Source organism: Typha angustifolia, chromosome 1, assembly GCF_048772165.1.
Source record: "Typha angustifolia cultivar Huaian chromosome 1, ASM4877216v1, whole genome shotgun sequence".
Lineage (NCBI taxonomy): Eukaryota > Viridiplantae > Streptophyta > Magnoliopsida > Poales > Typhaceae > Typha > Typha angustifolia.
Window position 1 is genome coordinate 10,861,689 of NC_133239.1, and position 25,930 is coordinate 10,887,618.

At 38.8% G+C, this 25,930-nt stretch overlaps 3 protein-coding genes across 3 annotated transcripts; all 3 read left to right on the forward strand.

The window, feature by feature from the left end:
* Positions 1-6,212: 6,212 nt before the first annotated feature.
* Positions 6,213-8,798, forward strand: LOC140759276 (protein TIFY 9). The gene is made up of 6 exons (XM_073095792.1): positions 6,213-6,463; positions 6,615-6,726; positions 6,815-6,908; positions 6,983-7,070; positions 7,170-7,227; positions 8,424-8,798. The coding sequence occupies exons 1-6, from the start codon at positions 6,379-6,381 to the stop codon at positions 8,503-8,505; spliced, it is 519 nt and encodes a 172-aa protein (XP_072951893.1). The 5' UTR covers positions 6,213-6,378; the 3' UTR covers positions 8,506-8,798.
* A 144-nt stretch (positions 8,799-8,942) lies between these two features.
* On the forward strand, positions 8,943-21,793 carry LOC140759258 (long chain base biosynthesis protein 2a). Its single transcript, XM_073095769.1, has 12 exons — positions 8,943-18,792; positions 18,900-18,968; positions 19,067-19,155; positions 19,272-19,417; positions 19,519-19,643; positions 19,742-19,835; positions 19,949-20,112; positions 20,218-20,379; positions 20,476-20,602; positions 20,681-20,847; positions 21,170-21,277; positions 21,390-21,793. The coding sequence occupies exons 1-12, from the start codon at positions 18,667-18,669 to the stop codon at positions 21,480-21,482; spliced, it is 1,470 nt and encodes a 489-aa protein (XP_072951870.1). The 5' UTR covers positions 8,943-18,666; the 3' UTR covers positions 21,483-21,793.
* Positions 21,794-24,035: 2,242 nt separating this feature from the next.
* LOC140759267 (basic helix-loop-helix protein 80-like) lies at positions 24,036-25,852 on the forward strand. Its single transcript, XM_073095781.1, has 6 exons — positions 24,036-24,386; positions 24,502-24,693; positions 24,770-24,835; positions 24,909-24,977; positions 25,063-25,149; positions 25,236-25,852. The coding sequence occupies exons 1-6, from the start codon at positions 24,135-24,137 to the stop codon at positions 25,395-25,397; spliced, it is 828 nt and encodes a 275-aa protein (XP_072951882.1). The 5' UTR covers positions 24,036-24,134; the 3' UTR covers positions 25,398-25,852.
* Positions 25,853-25,930: the final 78 nt, after the last annotated feature.

The following is a 25,930-nucleotide window of genomic DNA, read 5'->3' on the forward strand; positions in this document are numbered from 1 at the left end:
ACTAAGTACATTTATTTTCTGTATTAGATATACATATTTTAATAATCGATTATGTTACGAACTAGACCTGAACTGATCCAATAAGGACGAAAAAATTTAGAAAGAGGTAGCCTCTTGAGTTAGGGTTTTAATGGCTCTGGTTTTACCTAAATTGAAAGTCGATATGAAAAGCTAAAAATAAAACAATAGAGATAGGTCAGAAAGGGTAGTATAATAAACATCCGACGTTGCGGTGGTTGTCGGATGGCTAAGGGTGATGGTGGATGGCTGCATTGTAGGGTGGTTGCTAGAGGTAGGAGGTGGCTAGGGCTTGAAAGGTTGGAATATTTCTATGATCTACTCCTAAAAAGATAAAACTATCTAACAGCTAGATAGAAGATAAGGACAAAAATAATAATTGACTAAATTTAAATTTCTTCTAATGCTAATAATCAACATATGTCCACCTCTATTTATAGAAGTAAAATCATCGGATTTACATGTAGATTATTCGATTTATTTAAAATTTAAATTAATAAGATAAAACTAAGTAACTAACTTGACTCGACTTGACTCAACCCATGTGGTCGGATAATAGTAAAATATGTATAATTTATGTAGAAGATACCTAGCCTAATCTTGTTATTTTGAAAATTTTAAGGCAAAATTTTATCTTCCCCGTTAGAAAGAAAACTAAATTGCTAATGTCTTTGAGATATCTTATATCTAATATTGACTTTCTAGATTTTAGACATTTATATCTTATATACTTATTAACCGGTGCGGGTTGATTCGGACGCTCATTGAATTTATAATAATATATTAATTATACGTATCTAATAACTACGCTTGTGCTATGAAAAAAAATAAAAGAGATTATAAAATTTGAGCCAAATCACAACATTGATGCCCATCTAATAATGTACCTGGATTGACCTAATTTTAACTTATTATTTTATATTTAAGTGCTTAAACCCTTAAGATAAGTGATCTAAACTTAAGCATTTAACTCTTCTTGTGGTTCACACCAAACTGTGTTTGCTAATTAATTGTTAATAGAGATACGAAACAAAATTTAGTTACCTCCTTAGAAACACAAACACAATTTAATATAATGATGATAAAAATAGTTTACATAAAACCACTTATGCTTAAAAAACCCAACTATATGCAATAGCTTCAATAGAATCTGATAGACATATGAAATAATTTTTTTTTTAAAAAAAGTTCATAGATTGATCGTATAATTCATTTCAATCAGTTGATTATAACTTGATCCAATAGAAGAAATGAAGAATAGGACAAGAGCCCTAAGAATAAGTCTCACACTTAGTTGTATTACATATTAAACAACAACAAAAGCAAGTATCAAAATAAGTACTCGTGCACAATAATAACATAGGAGATAGAGTAGACCTTTAAGAAGCAAGTCTCCTATTTAGCTAACTGACAGTACCAGAAGTAGAATAGCATGAATTTTAAAAGGCTGAGCACTCAACCAATGAGCAAGCTCAAGAAGGAATATAGATTCACTAGTGACGAAGTCTAATAAATTTAATGAAATATGTGAAAACCTATTTGAGAGGACCCATGAATTTAAGAATAGAAGTAAGAACAAACAAAGAAGAAGAGAAAATAAATGGGAAAAGGGAAAGAGCAAACAAAATTTGTCTATTACATCCATAGAGTACTATCATTCTCACAAAAGATGATAATCTAAATAGGCAAATCCATGGTAGATCCTAGCAATTGGTGGAGCAGGAAGTAAGGCGAGGTGCGGTGAAGCATGAAGTGAGGTGCGAACAGGTCAAGATCGAGGTTGGCAGCTAGTGCGAATGGATAAAAATTGAGAGAGATCTATAGTACTCGGCTCAAATTATGGCAAAACGAAATGCCGAGGAGGGGATCAGGGCTAGTGCTTCGGTATTCTGCTTAGGTAGTGGCAACACGGATAGCCAAGAATGGAGCCAAGGTGAGATAGATGATGCCAATGTGAATAAGGGAGGAGATGTGAGCGGGTGATAACGAGGGAGAAAGAAGGACTATAGAGAGGAAAGAAATATGATAGAGAGGAAGAGAGAATAAGAACAGAAAAGCTTTAAAAATCGTTTTCCTCTTCCCCTAGCCCTCTGCTAAGCAAAGGAGAGAGGAGAGAAGTTGCCAAAGGCAGCGGGGAAGACTCTCTTGACAAGAGAGAAAACACCTACTACAGGGAAGAAACCGCTCTCCTCTCTGCCTAGCCAAAAGAGAAGAGAGAAGAGAGAAATTGCTGGAGGTGGTGGGGAAGATCCAAGACGCAGAGAGAAAAGTCTAAACCCTAGTAGAACACTTTGTTAAGGTCGACTAGGGAACGTTCATGCGAGTTATTAGCAAAATTAGAAACAAAAATTTTATGCTTATTATGCTACCTTAATAGAGTCAATTCAACATGTGCCCCTAAAAAAAGGTAGGCACTGCCAAACCAACTATAACTATTGACCATCTATTAAAGTCTAATCTTCACCTTTGGCAAGTAAAAGAAATTGTAAAAAAGGTAAAGTTTTGGGTACTTATGAGTGACAAAATTGTCAACGTCTTGGAGATATATGCTACCTAATGTTGACTTTCTAGATTCTAGACGATTATTAAGTCATAAATTTTATTAGAGCTCCTTTGAGTATCTACTAATACAGTGCAATTTTTGTGCAAGTCTACCAGTGTGAGCCAGTTGGGATGCTAAGTTGAATGCAAAAGTATCTCACGACTTTGATCGCACCCCCAAAAGAATATAGGAATCCATTTAACTCTTTTTGTGGTTTACACCAAGCTGCGTTTAGTAATTAACTATTAATAGAGATATGAAAAAAAAATAATTACCTTCTTAGGAACACAATCTATTTGTTTGTTCTTAAGAAAGTTCATAGATTGATCATATAATTCATTCAACCGATTATAATTTGATCCAATAGAAGAAAAGGGGAATAGGACAAGAGCCCTAAGAATAAGCCCTACACTTAGTTGTGTTATAGATCGAACAACAGTGAAAATAAGTATCAAAACAAATACTCAAACACAATAATAGTAGAGGAGATAGAGCAGATGCTCTAGAAGCAAGTCTCTTACTTGGCCAATTGGGCAGCACTTTGAGTACTAAACCAAAGAGCAAGCCCAAGTAGGAATACAAACTCACTAGTGATAGAGTTTAGTGATTTTAATAAAACATATGAAGACCCCATTTAAGAGAACCTATGAATTTCGGAATAAAACCTAGAATGAACAAAGAAGAAAAGAAAACAAATGGGAAAGTGGAGAGAGTCATTCTCAGAAAAGATGATAAGCATGAAGCAAGGTGCAAACGGGTTGAGACCTGGATCGACGACTGATGTGGATGAGTAAGACCAAGGTTAGTGAGATCCACACTACTCTAAGATTGTGGTGAAACAAAGGCTCTCTTAACGACGAGGAAGACTCTCTTGGCGAGGGGGGGAAAAAGCCCACTATGAGGAGGATAGTGCCTTTGGCTAGGCGGATGAGAGAGGAGAGAAGTTACTAGAGGCGACAAGGAAGACCCTCTTGGCAGTGGGGCCATCTAAACCCTAGTAGAGCACTCTATTAGGGTTGTCTAGGAAGCGTTATTGCTGGTTAGTAGCAAAACTCAAAACAAAAACTTTGTGCTGACTATTGTGCTACCTTAGAGTCAATTCAACATGTGTCCAAAAAAAGTAGTAGGCAATGCCAAAACATCTATAAATATTGACCATCCTAAAGTCTAATATTCACCTTTAAAAAGTAAAATAAATTGTAAAAAAAGAAAATTTTGATAGAATCCAGTGTTTTTAATAAAACATATGGTAACCTAAATAGGGCAACGACAAAGCATGAAGCAAGGTGCAAACGAGTTGAGACCTGGACCGACTGCTGGTGCAGACGACTAAAGACCAAAACTAGCGGGATCCACAGTACTCGGCTAATACCGTGGTGAAACGAAGGCCCTCTTAGCGATGAAGAAGACTCTCTTGGCGAGGGGAGAAAAGCCTACTATGAGGAGGATATTGCTCTCCCTTTTGTCTAGTCTTTAGCTAGGCAGATAAGAGAGGAGAGAAGTTACTAGAGGTGACGAGGAAGACTCTCGGCAGTGGGGCCATCTAAACCCTAGTAGAGCACTCTATTAGGGTTGTCTAGGAAGCGTTATTGCAAGTTAGTAGCAAAACTCAAAACAAAAACTTTATGCAGACTATTGTGCTACATTAGAGTCAATTCTACATGTGTCCCAAAAAAAGGTAGTAGGGAATGCCAAAACATCTATAACTATTGACCATCTAAAGTCTAATCTTCACCTTTAAGAAGTAAAAGAAATTATAAAAAAAGAAAAATTTGGCTACTTATAAATGGCAAATTTGTCAACTTCTTGGATATTTTTGTACCTAATGTTAGACTTTCTAGATTCTGAATGATTATGAAGTCATTAGATTTTTATTAAAGCTCCTTTGAGTATCTACTTAAAGTGTACAGATTTGGTGCAGGTCTATCAATGTGGGTCAGTTCGGATGCTGGTTAATTACAATTATATCAGGCAAGTCAGATCTCACCCCCAGAAGAATATAGTAAATCATAGAATTTGAGTAACTATAATCATAGTTACTGAATGCGTGTGATCGATATATTAACCCACATATAATAATAATACGCTAAGATTTATCCACATAAGATCACCCCACATTAAATTCCCAAACTCAATATAACCAATTGATATGCCTCGAGTATAAAAATATAATCTATCTAATAGAATAATATCCATCTTAGGCAAGCAAACAAGGCATAAATGGCAGCTTACCTTCCTACAATTTTATCTGATTTTAACTTATTAGCATATACTTTAAATTTAAGTATTAAAATCCTTGAGGTTTGCAATAAGTTATCTTTGAGTAATTTAAATTTAAGCACTAAACTCTTCTCGCAGTCAACAGTTATTAGGGATGTGAAAAGCCTTAAGTACCCCTACGTAAATAAAAAAAGGATTTTTTTACGGTAACCGCCACTAAGAACTTTCAAAATATCATAAGCATCATTATATTCTTTTAGAATATCATATTTACCGCTAAAATTTTCTGGCTCTTTTCTGAATTACCATTATGGTAAATTTTAGCGTAACGTTTCTATTAAATTTTTGTTAAGGCTAACATTACACATATAAATGACTAAATTATTCTTATTTCTTGAAGTTTAGATTATAAGATATTTACCAACAATTTTTATTACAAGAAAAAAATATTTTTTTAATTAAAGTTTGATTTTAATCATGATTAATTAGATTTAACCAACTGAATAATATTTCTGAAAGTGTTTAACAATTTGGTGACAATTATGATATTTTAAAAGTTTCTTAGTGGCAATTATATAAACATCCCTAAATACAATTTAATATTAGGATGGTAGAGATAATTTAGTCAATTAGTAACTTATGACCCAAAAGATATTATAGCCAATGAACCACATTTATTCAAATACTCACACCTCTAGTTTTGGATGAAAACTAATGCTCCACTTTGAAGTACAAACTGGGGTGATTTGGCCAAAAACCAATACAGTGGTGCAGGAAACTCCTGCATCCGGTGCTGCAGGAGATCCTCCTCGCCGCTAGGTAATCGGTTCGAGTACGGCGAGCGCGTTTGACGCTCGCCTCCTCCTCCGCCGCCGCGGCCACGAACCCCGTTCGGGACCCACCGGATCCCGCGGCCCCGCGCCCCTCCAATCCTACCGACACGTGTCAGCCCCACCAAATAGTCACGTTCCCACGACGGTCGCGTGACACCCTTCACTGCTACCCTCGCGCCAACACGAGAGGCGAGCCCCCTCCGAAATCCCCAGACTGCCCTCGCGCCAATTGACCAAATTGCCCTTACCTCACCAACAACGGCCAGACCAAGTCTTCGGCGGAAATTTCTCCTTAACACCCCCCCCCCTTTCACCTATTTAATTTTCTTTTCTTCTTTACTATTTAAAAGGAACAGTGGAGTAGTGGACCTGCTTACAACGCGGCACCTAATTAAGGTCGAACGAAAGGTCGTTTCGGTGTAGTTTAATTTTTAGGAAAATAAGTATTATATTTATTTATCGTTGAAAGAACCGTAGGTGTTGATGTAGAAATAAGGAAATGATAGGGTGTGAATTGGAAAGTACCCTCTGCGATGACGAGGAAAGGCAAAATCGTCCTTTAGGAGCGCCAATAAGTACCAGCGAGGTTGCGAAGTAATTTCCCCTTCCCGTCTCATGGAAGACGTGCTGTTATAGCTCGAGCTGCTCGTGCTTTCCTTTCTCTTCTTCCGCTTTCGCATTTAAAACCACTACTCTCGTGTTCCCCAATTCCACCATTCCTTTCTCTCCTCTCTCTTTCTCTCTCTCTCTCTCTTCGATTGATCCATGGCGAGAGCGACGATGGAGCTCGATTTCTTCGGCATCGAGAAGGAGAATTCCGCTGCTAAGCTCCAAAGATCCTCCATCAGAGGTTCCTCTCTCTCTCTCTCTCTCTCTCTCTCTCTCTCTCTCTCTCTCTCTCTCTCTCTCTCTCTCTCGCTCTCTCTGTGTGTGTATATCTACTTCTTGATCTCTAACCCTTGTGGACACCACCTGATCTCATCGACGCTTGCCTCGTGTAGAGATCCAGAGCGCAATCTCGAGAAATCCGAAGCTCCTGAGGAGCGTCATGGCCTCCGGCTTCCTCTCCGGCTTGCCGGCGCCATCGATCCCGATCTTGAACTCCGCTTCCAGGTTTCCCTCCTCGATCCCACTCAGGAGATTTTCTCTTCCCCCCCTCCATTTTTGGTGATTTATTCGTGTTTTTTATCGTTCTTTTTAGCTCTGGTTCTCCGATCCCGTCATCGCCGGGAACGGCTCCGTTAACGATCTTCTTTAACGGCACGGTCTCCGTCTTTAACGTCTCACACGATAAGGTTCGCTTCATTACCTTACTTTTATTTTTTCTATTAATAGTATTTTTTTTTTTAAAAAATAATTGTATACATAGGCGGAAAGCATTATAAGGAAGGCGGGAGAGGTTTCCGTCAAGGACCGTTTCGGACTCGAGAACGGACTTCCCGGTAGACTTACCGGAGGTTAGCCGACCCACCCCCTTTCCCAAAATAGGATGATATTATGGCGTTTTATTACTTAAAATAGAATTAACTTTAACTTTCGCCTCGTTCCTTTGTCAGACCTTCCCATTGCCAGAAAGATGTCTCTGCAGCGATTCCTCGCGAGGCGCAAGCAAAGGTAAGGTAGCGGTCTGGTCACCGCCCCCCCCCCCCCCCAACTCCTCCTCAATTTTTTTTTTTAAATTTTAATTTTCTTTGTTATTTTATTACTTACATTAAAAACGAGTCATCGTATTAAATTACTTTCACGGCCTTGGACATTGCATGATTACCACATGCGGCATTTATTTAGACCGACACGTGTATCAAAGCATGCAACGCTCCAAATATGATTAAAAAAAAAAATTAATCAGTAATGGCTCTCGTAAAGAGAAAATTATCTTGTCTTAGAATTATTAGCTTCCAACTAAATTGGATACGAGTTTTAAATCATTTTCTGCAAATTATACCTGTTTGGTTACTTTATTATGCAGTTCATGCAACAAATGCAGTAGTCCTACCATTTAATCTTCGATGATAGATTGTAACTAGACGCATACTTCGCGCATTTAATCTTGTTCACTTAAAACTTTGAGCTAGTTTATTAAATGAACAAGTTCATGCATTTAATCTTTTTCTATCGTTTTAGATTCCTTCACTCTATTAAAATATATATGAGTATATTTTTATTATTTTAAAAAGATTGTCCGGCAAATATTATTTTCGTTCATAATTTAAGTTTTCGTTGTTAGATACATTTTAAACTTACAAGTTATGAAGGTCTTAGTAATTGAAGAGTCATCACTATGTGACATTTTTTAGGTAACGTGTTGAAGATTGTTAGAAAATCATAAAAATGTAACCATGAAAAGAGAAGAAACCCACACCCACAAATAGGACTCAAAATAATCAAACAACAACGATATCATATCAGAGACTTTCATTAATGGTTTCAACGTGTTTTTGTTTATTGTTGTTTTAGTTTACTTTGACAAAAGGACACCGAGTTAATTCGACAACGACTTCACACGGGATAAGGTGGACTAAACCCACACCCACAAATTAAAGTCTCGCATATATATAACTATCCACATGTTTTATTATAGAAAAGAATAACACTACTCGTGATCATTTTGACGTTGGTGTGGGGACTCGATAAAGAATAAACCACAGGGGTCCAATTTTTCTGGACGAGGGGGAGTAGCCGGAAGTAGTTCGAATCTAGGAATAAGCATTAGACTTGTGTTGCTCTGATTGAGTCAATGGTCTATTCTTTGAGCCATAGCCAAGCTAGCATCTGACCAAGTATAAATTGGGTTAATTCTAAACGTGCAGATTGAGCTCTGTGGGTCCATATGAGAAGGAATTCGAGGTGGCGTCGGTCAAGAAGGAGAATTTGGATGTGACTCAACCTTAATAACTTGGAACGGTTCTCTTTCTAGGGTTTGCAAACGAAGAAGGCAGAGGCTGGATCTGGCTTATATTAAGGGCAATTAATCAAGACTAATTAATCTGGTTATTCTTTTTGTTCTTTTGTAGATGGACTTGTTGTGACTTAGATTATTAGTTAGTAATGGTAATAGGAGTTGGTTTAGTTAAAGTGACGAATCAGTTATCTCATAATAGTTCTTGATGTACTACTACTATTAACCCCTGTGGACAGAGTGCTTATCTCTGAATGAACTCTACGTCATGATGTATTATGTTCTATATGTTTACCTTTTAAGTTATCCTGCTGAGAAAATATATCGACGGCAAATGGGGATGAAAAAGTCAAGTTAGAGGTTGTAGATTGAGAGTCCTCGGTCGTATTAAGTCTCCCGCCAACTTTTCTACGCGTCTAGTTGAGTTGATCGGGTCCGCCCAATTTAACAAAGTCTTTGAACTGGGATATCAATTTCCATGTATAAATCACTAAGCAAAAAAAAGAATTTATATAAACACTATTTTCCTAGTCAGGAATTAATATATCTATTTTATAAGTCGTTAATTTAGTAAGAGACTTTAAAACTCTCGTATAAAACCAAATAAAATATTAATTGCCATGTTAACTGGATAACACAATTTAAATACTTAAAATCTACTTACCACTGCTGACATGCTTTCTATGATAATACGTAACAACAGATCGGAGGTGAGTTTCCCGTTTTCGAATCTAGCTAATGGAAGGTGGGACTTTACCCACTTTCGAGTTTGGATTGTCTTTTTGTTCTGCAAAAGCTAATCTTTAGCTTCATCTTGTGCGATGGAATCTATTGAAGCATTGATTTCCATCATCCTTTTCTACTCTCGACTTTATGGGTTATTTTATTCGCTATATTTTCCTGAAAACCCTCCTAAGGTTCATTCAATTGAAGTAGCTGTCATGTTGGATTGGGAGACACGTTTACATCAACTAGTTCCCGTGTTCTTTAGATGCATGGTTTGTTTGGTTAGACAGAATAAGTGTCGTATTCAGAAATAAACTCTATTTTGTAAAAGAAAACTCATGTCAAACGCGGAATAAGCTTTTGGAATAGCAAAATGGAATAAACCTCATCTTTGTGCTCGTCGAACTCACGCATTTGGGTGATGTGACTCGATCACATCGAAGCATATCATAGGAGCACACATCCACACATATCACTCCTGACGTCATGACTTTTGTATTGAGAATGTGGTCTAGTGGCAGCACCTGGATATTGTTGTGCGCCAGTTAGGGTGCATCCAAGAGATACCAACTATTTGCAATATAGAGGATGACCGACACAGTGTTATTAAGTGGGAAAAATGGTGCTTTTGTGTTGACGACAAGCATGGAAAGAGTGTTGTGGCTGTTGAGCAGTGAAATTACTTGTAAGTTATTTTATATCTATCTTTTATAATCTAACAATTTTGATTTGTGGAGATGATTCGTGTTTTTTTTTTCTCTCGGTTGATAAGGGTTTGTTATAAACCAAATTTGGACTGATCTAAATATAAGAAAATTATCAAAAATTAGATAGTGATATCCTCATGAGTTATGGTTCTAATGATTCTGATTTCACCTAAATCAGAGGTCTAGATGAAAAGATATAAATAAAATAGTGGATGGAGATAGAAATAGGGCGGAACAGTAAATATCTAACGTTGCGGCGGTTGTCGGAGGATGACGACCGACCAAGGGTGATGATGGACAGCCGTATAGTATGGTGGCAGCTGGAGGAAGGTGGTCGCTAGAGTTTAGATACTTAGAAGGGTTAACCAGTTACGATCTACTCCTATAAAGATGAAGACGATCTAACGGCTATAATAAAAACGATAAATTCAATAATAAAAAAATAACTAAACTTAATTAATTCTAAATACTTGGCTGATTAAATAAAGCAACCCAACCTCTCTTTATATAGAAGTCGGGCACAATAAGTCCTACTCGGACTAGCCCTAAAAATTTATATAACTCGAACTAGGATTTACTTTAGAGGTTTACATGATTTAATTAGACTTGCATTAAGGCCTTACATAAACATGAATCAATTAAATGATAAATAGACTCGACTCGACTTAACACCAACAACGAATGCAAGAAGTCTTTGTGTAGTCCCTACATGAGGAGATTCGTATGATATCGCATAGAGAGCTGACATCAGAAGAACTCGTCGTAACTACACTAGTGGCCAATAATACTCCGCCGATGAGGAGAGTTTTTCCAGGGCAGATGGATGCATTACTGCTCAACTCACCTAGACTAAGGATATCTTATCCGGCCCCACTAGGAGTGAACCATAGCGTAGATGGAGGAAGAAATGAACCCATCAAGACAAGGGCGAATCGAGAGTAGTGTGGCCATATGATGATGAACATGTGATTGCTCGCGAGGAAGAGGAAAGGAGACGTCGTGGACCGGAGATCCACATTCTTTATCCGCCAGCAATGAGGATAGATCCTCTAATGGACAATGGGCGCGATTATGGCCTCCGCAGACGATCCTCTCAACTAGAATTCCTGAAGTTTAATGCAAGTAACCCTATTAATTGGATTTTTCATGCCGAGCAGTACTTTTCATGTTGTGGCACACCGGAAGTAACTAAGGTACCTATTGCGAGCTTTCATTTGGAAGATGCAGCTCTACATTGGTACCAATCCATGCATGCCCTCCAACCGTTCGACAATTGGACGGCATTCACATTTGCGTTAGCTCGACTATTTGGGGCTGTTGGATATAAAGATTATGGGGCTACACTATCTAAATTGACACAAAAGACTACTGTGGCAGCATATCAAGAAGACTTTGAGCGTCTCAGTAGCCGTTGTTTCCAAGGTGGCTACAAGAAGCATTGAAGAGCACATTTTTGGCGGGGCTATGCGAGGAGATAAAAACCGACATCTATTCAATCCAACTGTGAACTTTAATGTAGACTTTTGAGATTGCTACAAGGATGGAACAGAAGTACACTGCCTTGAAAGGAGTTATGAGGATGAATTGGACGTGAAGGATAGCCAATATATGTCACGGATGGCATCCACAACCGGCAACTCTAGTTCCATGATGAAACCACCGACGCCCTCTTTTGGATAGCGAGGTACCTTAAGACCGACGATCAGATTTAGAGGAGGCGGCATGCAACCCAAGGGCCGGTCCTTGTCTCGAGCGCAGGTGGATGAAAAATGAGCAAAGAGTTTGTGTTTTTGGTGTGACAAGCACTACACTCCGGGACATCGATGCGCCAAGGCTATGGGCAGCATCATGTCGATCAGTAGTTATAACGAAGAGGCGGAGGGGAACATCACAGAAGAGATAGTTGGAGAGGAGCTTGTGGAGATAGTAGAGGAGGATATGCCGGCCAAGATCTTGATGCATGCGTACTCTGGTACTAGCGCCCCAACGACCTTACGAGTGGATGGGCTCGTCCGAAAGCAATATGTACATATCCTTATTGACACGGGGAGCACACATAACTTTTTGCATGAGAGATTGGTACGGAGTATAGGATTTGAGACCGAGCCTACTATTGGATTTCATGTGACCATTGATGATAGTACCCGCTTTAGAGTTGACAGCGTCTATCGAGGAGTAGTGGTACGAGTGCAGGGACATAGCTTCACCTTGGACTTGTACCCGCTAGCCCTTCGAGGAGTTGACATTATGCTAAGTACCTAGTGGCTGTAAAGTCTCGGTCCTGTCACATTTGATTTTTCACAGATAAGGCTGACATTTCGGAGAGATGGACGTGTGGTATGACTTGAGGTAGCTCGCACGTAAACGAGCCCCTCTTTATGACTGTTGGTTGGTGCTCCACAGATAGGCAAGATTACCTACTACTTGCAGCTGGCACCCACAGAACGTAGAGTCGTCTTTGACTTAGGTACTCATTTTGATTTGAATTGCTTATTAGCTCACTTTTCTAAACTCTTTGAGGCTCCACGAGGGCTTCCACCTGCTAGGCATGCTGATCACAAGATCGAGATTGTACTAGGGGCTGAACCTGCAAATGTATGGCCCTACCACTATCCACACATGTAGAAGGAAAAAATATCGAGGCTGGTTGCGGAGATGTTGGAGTAGGGCATTATTCAACCAAGCCGAAGTTCCTATTCATTACTAGTTCTGTTGGTGAGAAAAAAGAACAATAGTTGGTGTTTCTGCATGGATTACCATGCGATGAACGCCATAATCGTCAAGGATAGATACTCGATCCCAGTCATCGAGAAGTTGCTAGACGAGCTGATCAGAGCATCATACTTCAGCAAGTTGGACCTTCGTGTAGGGTACCACTAAATTCGAGTGCGTGCAGAGGACGTCCGCAAAACAACGTTTCGAACTCATGACGGATACCATGAGTTTTGGGTGATGCTATTTGGGTTAACGAATGCTCTGACGACCTTCCAAAGGCTTATGAACGACATATTTCGTCTACTCTTACGACTTATATTTTAGTATTCTTTGATGATATTTTGGTGTACAATAAGACTTGAAAGGAGCACTTGGACCATCTACGGTCTGTGTTGGCACTCTTGAGGGACCATTCCCTCAAGGTGAAGTGAAGTAAATGCCTATGGGGCGAAGAACGAGTGGAGTACTTAGGGGCGTATCATTTCAGTTGAGGGAGTCACGGCCGACCCAAGCAAGGTGGAGTGCATGCTCAGTTGGACACAACCGAGGACGGTACGGGAGCTACGTGGTTTCCTTGGTTTAACACGCTACTATTGCAGGTTTGTGGCCAACTATGGGAAGATTGTAGCACCATTGACAGCCTTGCTGAAAAAGGATGCCTTTGAGTGGACTGATGCAGTGACAAAGGCATCCAAGGAGTTTAAAATAGCAATGGTGTCCACACCGATATTAGTAGTGCCCAACTTCACCAAGCAATTCGTGATTGAGTGCGATGTGTCGAGCGCTGGAATTGGAGTTGTATTGATGCAGATAGGGAGGCCCATTGCTTATGTTAGCAAGGCCTTGACCGAGAGGTCACAGTAGAGTGGGAGATACTTGCTATTTTGCATGGTGTGACGAGGTGGAGACCCCATTTGATTGGGAGACAATTTGTGATCCGGACAGATCAGAGGAGCTTACCTTATTTTATGGGGCAGAGGATTCACACGCCCGCACAGCAAAGGTGGGTCACCAAGCTATTGGGGTATGACTATAAGCTGCAATACAAGAAAAGAGCGGAGAACAAAGCGGCGAACGCGCTATCCCAATAACCCGAACCAACCGAACTAGCGGCCCTGTCTGTGCCTGTCTTTCTTTTCTTAGATGACATATGAGCAGCAGGAGCTACTAATCCAGATATCTTGAGAATTTTGCAGGAGAAGGAGGATGACCCCACTAGTCATCCTAGGATGGTCAACCGAGGTAGATTGCTCTTGGACCATGGGCGCATTCAGATACCTACAGACGTAGGCCTACGATGAAGAGTGATGGAACATTTTCATTCCATCCCTGAGGCAGGACACAAGAGACTCCTACAGACTCACAAGAGACTACTATAAAGTTGTACGTGGCCTGGAGTACGATAGAAGCTAAGGGCGTTAATATGTGCTTGGGAAGTATGCCAACGGGAAAAGTCCGACTAAGGATTTAGGAGGACATCCTCGTAGACTTTATTGAGGGCTTACCTTCTGTGAATCACTCACTTTCAAAAATCACGTGTTCCTCATGTGGAGAGATCCATGTGACTCTCACATGACTTGTTAGTGTAATAATCTCACAAAGTATTTAAGCTAAGTCTAGAAATACTATAATAATTCAAGCAAATAATCCAAAGTTACAATTATCACAGACCTCAACGAGCCTCTAGGAATACAAGTTCATATACAAATTTGAAGTATAATAATCCTTATAGGGGCTAAAGTTTAACTAGGAATAATAGAATAAACAATGCTAATAGAAAAATAAATTTGCTACTCCTCGATATCCGCATCATTCATAATTAGCTCTGAAATATTTTCATCAAAATGGCAGTGAGCATAGGGCCTAGCAAGTATAATCTAATAGTAATCTATGAATATTGTATTGCATGATAAATAAAAATGCATAGCCATAATTATCAACATATTAAAGTAAATGTGTACAATGCAATTTTTAATAAACTTTTATCATCATAACTCAATATATTAAAGTCCACACAACAACCGTGTCAATAATGTCATATTTCACACAGCAACATAGTAACGAGGGTGACCCATCTAGCGATATTATCGCCCGTATATGCCTGGCGACGCTGCATATGACCGATTATCTGTGGCCATTAGACTAAGGACCTCTACTTGTAAGCCCATCATCATCAATATCATCACCGCTCTAGTAAATCATCGCACATAGCAGAATCATTACTTGTTTGCTGAATCATCGTATAGAACAGAATCATCGCATATAGCGAAAAAGAGCTTAGAGCTCAATAAACCTTTTTGGTAGAAATATTTTAGAGCTAATTATGGAGGATACGGATATCGATGAGTAGCAGATTTATTTTCCTATTAGTATTATTTATTCTGTTATTCTTAGTTGGACTTTAGCTTCTGCGAGGGTTATTATGTTTTAAATTTGTGTATGGACTTGTATTCTTAGAGACTTAGACTTGTGATAATTGTAACTTTGGATTATTTGCTTGGATTATTATGGTACTTCTAGACTTAGCTTAGATACTTTATGAGATTATTACACTAACAGATCATGGGAGAGTCACGCGGATCTCTCCACGTGAGAAACACATGATTTTTGAAAGTGGGTGTTTCATTCTGTGAGGGGGTACTCGGTTACATTTGTGGTGGTAGATAGGTTGAGTAAGTATGCTCACTTCTCAGCCCTAGCGCACCCATATTCAGTAAGGACGGTCGTAGAGGTGTTTGTGCGCGACATTGTTAGGCTTCACGGCATGCCGCGTTCGATTGTATCCGACCAAAATCGAGTCTTCATTAATGACTTTTGGGCCGAGTACTTCAAACTCAAGAGTACTTAGTTGAACCTCAGTTCGGCCTATTGCCCACAAACAGATGGCTAAACTAAGGTGGTGAACCAGGGCATAAAGCAGTACCTCCAATGCTTTGTGGGTGAGAGACCGAGGAGATGGCTCGACTACTTATCGTGGGCGGAATGGTCCTATGATACTGCATTTCATAGCACCATTGAGATGACACCATTCGAGATAGTGTATGGTAGGCCACCACCTACCTTGAGGACATATGACCCCGAGGCATTAGTAGTGAGGACGGAGACAGAGATGGACCTAGCAGATTGGGATGTGGTTCTACGGAGGTTATGGGGGCACATGACAATGGCCTAGAACCACATGAAGCAAGTGTATGATCGTCGGCATCGAAAGTTGGAGTTTGAGGTTGGGGACCTTGTGTTTGTGCGAGCCTAGCTGTATCGAGAAGTTACCCTACGTCCTGTATGCAATCCCAAGTTAGCACATCGGTATTTTGGACTGTTTCGCATATTGGAGCGAGTGGGACTTGTTGTGTACAGATTGGAGTTGTCAGAGGGATCTCGGGTTCATCTCGTGTTTCATGTATTGCTACTGTGGGTGAGAGTAGGGGTGAATCAAGCAGTGAGCACACAGATACCCGATCCAGTAAAGGAGACACAGGCATACGAGTTGGTGCGTGTGTTGGCGAGACAGAGGCATCGTTGAGAAGGTCGACTAGAGACTGAGATCTTGGTGGAGTGGCTAGGACGACATTCCAACGAGGCGACATGGGAGTCTGAGGAGGATATCATGGAATGCTTTCCGGACTTCTTACCTTAAGGCCAAGGTGACGGAAGCGTGAAAGATTGATACAACTAGAGCTGGACCAAGTTATATCGATAGAAATAAATTTGTTTTAGAATAAAATAAAGCTTTTTGTCGAAGGGCACTCGAACACCGGGGATTGTATTCAAACGCACTATGCGAATGCTTGCAGGCGTTCACAAATACAAAGAACAAGATTTGTACATTCGAAATGGCATCGAGTCTGTTTGAACAAACCTATTCAAATGCCTGCACGTATTTGCAAATACAGAAAACGGGAAATTCATGTTCGAACGCTCCGCGGCAAGAACACTTTGTTTTTAGGGTTTTATTTTTATTGTTTAAATCCAAGGGGTAGCCTCTAAGTATTGTGGAGCGCACCCTAATTGAGTTATGTTATGAAAATCATATCTTCTTCTCCTATCTCTCTATCTATTTCTCTCTCCTTTTCTTCTTCTTCCCTCTTGCTCTAACTTCTCATCATCCCCTAACCTTCATTGGTTAGATCCTTCTCCTCGTCTATCACAGCCCTACTTCTTCTAGGAGCGACCTCTTTTCTTCTTTCATCCTATTCCCATCTCTCACCACAAATATTCTCATCCACATATCACCTTCTCCTCCCCTTTTATTACCATCAAGTTCTCCCTTTAATCCAAATAACCTTCATTGGTTAGATCTTTCTCATTGTCTATCACGACCCTACTTCTTCTATAAGCGACTTCTTCTACCCCTTCATTCTATTCCCATCTCTCACCACAAATATCCCCATCCACATATCACATTCTCCTCCCCTTCCATCACCATCAAGTTCTCCCTTTAATCCAAATAACCTGCATTAGTTAGATCCTTCTCCTCGTTTGTCGCGGTCCTACTTCTTCTAAGAGTGACCTCTTCTTCCCTTTCGTCCTATTTTCATCTCTCACCACAAATATCCCTATCCACATATCACCTTCTCCTCCTCTTTCATCACCATCAAGATCTCCCTTTAATCCAAATAATCAACCCATTTCCATATTGGTCCGGTCCGCAACGCAAATAGTATAATTTTGGAGTGATCTCAATCAAATTGGACTACGTCTAAACAAGCTGATGTTGTACGTCCCTGAAATAATTATTTCTATTCTCGTCCTCTTCCTGCAAGCCACATACGGTCACACCACAACGTATAACAAGATCATTTATTTCTCAGCGTAGACTTCTTCCTTTGACTTTTGTTGTGTAGTATCTTTCTCTTTCTTTTCTTGCCGCCCCTTTTTCAAGGTGATCGATTCAACGGTATGAATTCCTTGAACAGCTTCAGTTGCACTTCTTGACCTTGCTACTCTTATCGATTCATGCAATCCAAAGGTTCTTGATTAAGAAATTGGATTAGGATTAGGGTCCATATATATAGTTCTTTTGCTGCTTAATAACGAGTCATAATTATAATTTAATTAATTCTTTCTAATTTATGAGTTATATATATATATATGATAAATAAAAATATATCTAGGTGAATACATTTGAAACAAGTTTATATCTTAATTGCAACCTAAACATTACTTAGTATAAACTTTCTCTCTCTCTCTCTCTATATATATATATATATTTATGTTACTAAATGAACCGTGAGAGATTGCAAGAGCTCGACTTCTTAGTTAATGGCCGACTTATTCCAACCACTCCATTAATAAGAGTTGAAATTTTTTGTTGGTAGGTGCAAGAAAGTCAATTTGCTTAAACGAGGACTTGTTCAATTGGTTGTTTCAGGTGAATTTAATGTGTTTTGACCACAGTTGTGGCAAGATCGCATCATATATATCCTTATTTAATGAATTAATTGATCTCTTATGTCAATTTAGGAGCCTAAGAAGATCTCTGCAGTGGCACTATCTTATTATCATCATCATTATTATTAAAATTTACTTTTAATATCTCAGAAATACTTAAAATTAAATTTAACTTGAAGAATAAAAAATATCCTATTATCTTTTAAAAATAATTAAAATATCTCTTATTTGACCAACTAGCTCTGTTTCTACTCGCACCTTAACAATTAAAAAGACTAACTCAAGAGTATTAAAAGACGTTTTGCATCAGTAATTTATTTAACTTATCTATGTGATAACTGTATAAAAACTAACATCAAAGTATTAAATAATCATATCACTCTTTTAACTGTTTATTTCTATTAATTTATATATGTATATTAATCTAATAAATATATAATTAACTCTAATGTGAAAAGGAAGAGCAAAAAGACAGCGAAGAAGCGGATTGCCGCTTAAAACTCTCCTCTATTTAAACCCCTCGTCACCTTCTCCTTTCAACCTCCATCCCCCTCCCATTTCCTTCTTCTTCTTCTTCTTCTTCTTCTTCTTCTTCTTCTCTTTAAAGCTTGGGAGATGGTGAGGTTGCCGTACACCACCGCGGTGACGACCCTCTTCAGCTTCGGCCTCCTCTTCGCCTTCGGGCAGTTGCGTGACTTCTCCCGGAAGCTCATCGATTGGCTCAAGTCCACGAACGCCAAGGTATCGCCTTCTGACATTCTCGGCTCATCTTTTTCCCCCTCATCTGGTAGAAAATCTGTTTGTTGGATTGGATTTCTAAGAGTTGTTCCATTGCCGCTCTGGAGCAGGGCTGCTACGCGCCCATCTGTTTGGGGCTCGAAGATTTCTACGTCCGCCGCCTCTACCTTCGCGTCCAGGTTTGCCTTCGTTGACCAATTGCAATGAAATATTCTTTTGTTTCCTTTCTGCTGTTAGGAAAAACTTAACCTTATAGAAAATATGTGTGATTCTGCAGGACTGTTTTTGCCGGCCAATTGCAAGCCCACCAGACGCTTGGATTGATGTAGTTGAACGCTACTCAAATGACAACAACAAGACAATGCAGTAAGAAGTGCTTCTCTCACTATAATTCCATATATGTTTGGCAGCTTAGTTCTCATCAAAATCTCAATTTTTAAGAATGAATCTGAGGATGCAATTGCTCTCTTTTGTGGATGCAGACGAACCTCCAATACTACTAGATGCCTCAACCTAGGATCATACAACTACTTAGGCTTTGCTGCTGCCGATGAGTACTGCACACCTCGTGTTATTGAATCTCTGAAGAAATACTCACCCAGCACCTGCAGTGTCCGAGTAGATGGAGGTGAGCTATTATTGCCTAGTTTGTATATATATTGGCAAATTTTATTATAAGAGTTCAAACATTTGGCTTAAACTCAGTGTGTTCTCTTGGCTTGGCATTAGGCACGACTAAGCTGCATGTCGAACTCGAGGAGTTAGTTGCTCGCTTTGTTGGCAAACCAGCTGCTATACTCTTCGGCATGGGTTATGTTACAAACTCTGCCATCATTCCTTGCCTTATTGGGAAGGTTTGCGCAGTCTCTTAGATCATATTTTTGCCATGGTTCTTTTGTTCCTTGTCAGAATCTCACTGATTTAATGTTTCACTTGCTGTGATCATTTGCAGGGAGGGCTGATAATTAGTGACTCGCTGAACCATAACTCGATTGTTAATGGTGCTCGTGGATCGGGCGCAGCAGTGCGGGTTTTCCAACATAATTGTATGTTTTTGCTCGATAACTCACCAACTATTTTAAAAGCTTAATCTAATATAGTGTTGTGGTTTTTATTCTTCGCAATGAAACTCAACCTCTCTATATGCTCAAATTTATAGCTCCCTCCCACTTAGAAGAGGTGCTGAGAGAGCAGATAGCTGATGGACAGCCTCGCACACATAGACCCTGGAAGAAGATAATTGTTATAATTGAAGGTATCTACAGCATGGAAGGAGAGCTTTGCAATCTTCCTGAGATCATAGCAGTCTGCAAGAGATACAAGGTTCCGAAACCTCCGTTCTACTAAATCTCTAACAGTCATACATGAGCTCTGCAATCTTCCTGACAACCTGAGTAGTTATTCAATATTCTTCTTCTTTGCTAACAGGCATATACATACCTAGACGAGGCACACAGCATTGGTGCAATTGGGAAATCAGGCCGTGGCGTCTGTGAGCTCCTAGGAGTGGATCCAGCTGATGTAGACATTATGATGGGAACGTTCACAAAATCATTTGGATCTTGTGGAGGATATATTGCAGCATCAAAGGTCGGTGCCGCCATCGACTTCATCTGGCATCTCCATGCAATCAAAACTAGGGAATTAAGTGATAACTGCTAAAAGGGTTTCTTGTTCCACTTTCAGGAGATAATTCAGCATCTGAAATATGCATGTCCAGCACATATTTATGCAACTTCCATGTCGCCGCCTGCGGTGCAACAAGTTATATCTGCGATCACAGTAGTTCTCGGAGAAGATGGTTCTAATAGAGGTAACCAAAAGAAAGTTAAATCATGCTGTCAATCCTGCCATTGTTTCACCTGTGTGTTAATTTCCTTTCTTGCCTTAGGTGCACAGAAACTCGCACGCATACGGGAGAACAGCAATTTCTTTCGATCAGAGCTCCAGAAGATGGGTTTTGAAGTTCTTGGGGACAATGACTCACCTGTTATGCCAATAATGCTCTACAACCCTGGAAAAATCCCAGCCTTCTCCAGGGAGTGTCTCAAGGAAAATGTGAGTACTATTCTTGCTGCTAAGAAAAAGCACATCCAACTCTATAAGTTCCATCAAGACCATTTTAGATTCTAATTACCTGATCTACAATCTCTATCAATAGAATGAAATAGGGTATCTAGGACAACTTTGGTGGGACAGAATTTAGTAATTATCTGTTGTCAAATAGAACCTATTCAAAAACAGTGACTATTTGTCTGAACTTTTTTGCTTAAAAGTTAATCTCCCAGAGCCCATTATGTCCTGTTTGTTTATGTTTACCATACCCATTAATGAGTAAAAATTGACATTTATTATCAATTTTGCTCCTGCAATTGTGTAGGTTGCTATCGTGACTGTTGCATTCCCTGCAACACCTCTGCTCCTTTCCCGGGCTCGTATCTGCATATCTGCTTCACACACCAGGGAAGACCTGATCAAAGGCCTGGAGGTCAGTTAAAATCTCAAGATTCCCACCTTTCCTACTTACTGCTCGTCAAATTGAAAGTTGAACATTTCTAATGGTACTAATACTGCATCGATCTCTGGTTTTTGTTTTCCAGGTTATTAGCAAAGTTGGTGACCTTGTAGGAATCAAATACTTCCCAGTGGAACCACCCAAGCAAGCTCAAAATAGCCTGAAGAAACTGGAGTAAGGAAGTCTTTGTTCTAGAGATCCCATTGCTAGCTAGCCACTACTGCAGAAAGAATGATGCTGGAGATTTGCAACTTCCATCAATCAAACATCTGTCGTAGATTATATCCGAATTGGATTCAAATTAATCTTAGTTCCAGAATCCTAGTTGAAGTTATGTTTATAGTTGTTTTAAAGTTAGAGTTTTATCTTTTAGAGTTGTTTTGCAATTAGGAGTTTACTCATCAGAGTTGTTTAAGATTGGTAATATGTAGGGGATACTATAAAAATGTACTACAATCTTGTAATTAGATGATGATAATATGATTTATTCAATATAGTTTTTCTTTAACACATATTGTGACAGATTTGATGTGAGACGCTTTGGCTTAAAGAGATTATAAGTATGAATTCTGGTAAGATGCCAAACTATCCATTTAACTTACTCTCTTCTTGTTCAACAATCCCCTTCCCACCTACTGCCCCAAAAGAAACTAGCCAATATAGTTTCATCTCTTTGGGTTGAGCTTTGCTTATATTTTCGAAGCCGAAATTTTTTTATAGCTTGCTTTTACATCGTTAAGTTCTCGCTTCTCTCTCACACAAAAAAGAAGAAATAAAAAAAAAAATTGTATACCTTACTATTTCACCAGTGCCTAGTGTAGTAACAGTCTTTTAATCCTTATACAATTTAATCTTTTAATCCTATCAGTGCTTATTTAGTATTCATCATTGCCAGTAACATCTCCTGTTCAACTTGGGGTTTTCTTAAGGTAACTTTCAGTCCTTACTCACACATCTTAACCCTTGCATGATGTTAAAACAAAATTAACCCAGAAGACCCAGTACTATGACCCTGTACTTTCAGTGAAACAAGCCATGGTGGTATGAAAGTTGCCAAGGTGACAGGGCCCAACATTAATTTGTAGATGACACAAGTGGTCAAATTGCAACTAATAGGAAGAGACATCTTAGAACTAGAGGACTGATGTGAAAGTAAATATGAAGAACATATTTACTTAAATTCATTTACTGGCCAACATCTAGTGAAGATGGAACAATCAATCTGTCTAACTTATTTACAAAGTACACCAAGGCATAGTGTATGAGCTGAATAAAGAACAGAGAAGAGAGAAATTTGCCACACTGGCTTCTCATTCAAACATCAAGTAAAGAACAGAGAAGCAGGATAAAGTTTTTTGAGGCATGATTAACTTGGAGCTCAATTCATTTAGCATATTTAAAGTACTCTTGAGTCCTTGTTCTTATTCATTCTTATTTCCTTTCTTCTTCAGTTGCTTGTTCTTTTAGTTTTCTCTTAACACTTTGTACAGGCATAAGAAAACTGGGAACCACATCAGAATGGCCAGTTATCAGCAGAGCAAGCATAAGGATCTGAAGATATACTGCAATCAGAGAATCTGATTGCAGTACCTTCAGAGATTATTCTCTTACAAAAATTGTTGTCTTGTTTTCAGATCATGCTTGTTTTTTTGACAAACAATTAATGAGAGAATCCTACATGCAAGATTTGGTGGTTTTTCAGTCTGCATTTGAAGAAGATTTTAGTTGCTTGCTCAGTCCAACTGTAATTTCTCATCACCCAGGCAACTTGACACAATATTTGCTTGCTGTTTTTTATATATATATTTTTCTTGACAAACTGATTAAATAGAAGAGTAATTAATTTAGACGTTTCGATAATCAATTATATTTAATTTAAAGGAGTATTTTAGTAATTTATATGTATACCCTTCATGTTTTTCTTAACAATTATATTATTAATTTATCGGATGGAAGATATATACCCGGAGAATAATGCATACATATATCAGAATAAGAGTATCGATATCTTTTTATAGTTAACTCGATAAAAATTTAATTAAATTCTATCTTCCCGATAGCATTAATCTTTTAATTAATTACATATATTCCTCGTTAGCTAGGATTCATTTAAACTAGAAATTTGATAACAAATAGAGATAGGCAGATATCCTATAGAGATAAAGAGTTAAATTTAAGTGTATATTCTATTATCAAGGCTTAATTATATATCTATTATATTTATAATCTAAAAGAGAAAAATCTTAATAGATAATCCAGGAGTTAGACACACGTAATCTTTTTTTTTTTTTTGTTTGAAGCACTCTTTTTTCGTGTAATATAGTGTTAGAACCGCTATCGAAAAATCAGTACCAACTATAGAAATTAGCTATTATAATCATTAGATTAAGATTATAAATTCTGGAGCTATAGAATTATTTGCTAAAATGAAAAAGAAAAAGAATATAGTGAGAAGAGGGAGAGAGATATGCAACAGAAACCAAACAGTATCTCTGGGTCTTTAATAGCCAAACCTTACCCCTACCAATAGCCCCCTATTCCTTTTACTAATTTCACAAGACAAAGCCACAAGGTAGAGGGTGTGGGTGTGGGTGTGGGGAAGTGTTGATGAGACCAGTCAAATCTAGACATACACACATACATCTCTCTCTCTCTCTTTCTCTCTCCCCCTCAGTTTTAAATACCAAGGAACCCAGGCATCAGGAGACACAACTGCTTCAGAGCTGCAAACTCTATCCAGTTCTCTTCTTTCCTTCATTCAATTCTCTGATACAAATTAAACAAGAAGAAGAGAAGGAAAAGAAAAAGAAAAAATCTTTAGCTTTCTCCAATGGAGGCCTTCTCTTACAACCACCAACATCAACCTTTCTTTTTAGACTTCTCCTGCCTTCCAAATACCTCAATGGAGACCCCCTTCCCTCCACAAGTTCACACTGGAGAGATGAGCAAGGCCTCCTCTTGCTTCCCTCACTACTCTTATTCATCTGAAGCCATTCCAGAGAGAAGCTCTTCTGGTGCCAAGTCCATAACACCACAAAGCCCTCCACTGAGAAGGAATTCTTTGAGCTCATCTCAATCCAAGGCAAACATATCCAACATAAATTATACATTAATAGATACTTCTCTTCTGATTACTTTTTTTTTTCTTCTTCTATACCTTGTTAATCTCTTAGCTGGGTTGTTGTTTGATCGTTCAGCAGTACTGCTCCAAAGAAAGCAAGACTAGGAAACGCAAGAGACCCAATTGTGGGTTGAAGCAAATAGAGGAAAAGAAGGTTAAAACTAATGAGATTAAGGCTAAACAAGCTTGTGGGGAGCCACCTGCAGGCTTCATTCATGTGAGGGCAAGAAGAGGTCAGGCTACAGACAGCCATAGTCTTGCAGAAAGGGTAAGTCTTTTAATTCTTCAAAATATTTAACTCTACATATAGAAATTACAACCTAAACTTTGGAATGTACTTTTAGGTAAGAAGAGAGAGGATAAGTGAGAGGATGAAGATGCTGCAAGGCCTTGTTCCAGGCTGTGACAAGGTGAGAGTGAATCAAAACCCCAAACGAATTAAACTACTTCTTATATATGTAATGGGTTTAATGTTTGTGATAGGTAACTGGAAAAGCCCTTATGCTAGATGAAATAATCAACTATGTTCAATCCTTACAGAATCAAGTCGAGGTAATTATATGTTAATCAATATCTTTTCTTCATATATATAATTATTAACCTTCATCTAACTCAGCTAGTTGTGAGCTGTGCTTAGTTTCTCTCAATGAAGCTTGCTTCCCTGAGTCCCATGTTCTACAACTTCGGCGTCGATTCCGATCACCACTACGTGAATAGACCAGAGGTGGGACAAAGATCCAAGCTGTTTAATTGGTTCACTGTAACAATCTTTTGATGAGAGAATTTAATCTTTTAAATAATTTAATTCAGAAACTGGTGAGCATGCCACATGAACTAGTGACAACTCCTGGCAATGCTACAAGCAGCTATCAAGTGATCAACCCTTTTCAGAACTCTATGCTGCAACCTGGTGTGCAAATAGAAGGATTTCCAAGCCAAGTAGAGCTTAACAACATGCATGGGCTCCTTTGAGTAGAGAGAAGAATGCTAGCTAGTAGTAATCTCTTCACACATTGTTAGTCTCCAATTCCTTTGTCTTAGTCCATGTGAAAGCTAAGTTTGGGCCTGGAGAGAGAGAGAGAGAGAGATAATCCAAGAGAGACAGCAAACAAATTAATGACCACATCTCCTGGAGATCCTCTCCTATTGGTCCAGTAGGTTCATGCACCAAGCTCCAAGAGGATAATTTATATTTCTTCAAATGTAAATGAGAATCCAAAAGTTTACCTTGTAGTCTCTGCTGTCTTATATATATAGAGAGAGAGAGAGGGAGAGAGAGAGAGGATCCTTGTACTACCAAAGGCAACAGATATGACCATTTGTGTAGTTACAATTAATTTACTTCCTCTCCTTCGAATATCTTTCTATATATGTATTCATGTGTCTCTTGGGATCTTGATCAATGTACTGTTCTCACTGTTACTACAGTGAATGATCAGAAAAGAATACAATTTTTGCGTTGATTTTTCCCCCCACAATATTACACTTGCATCAACCTCTATATA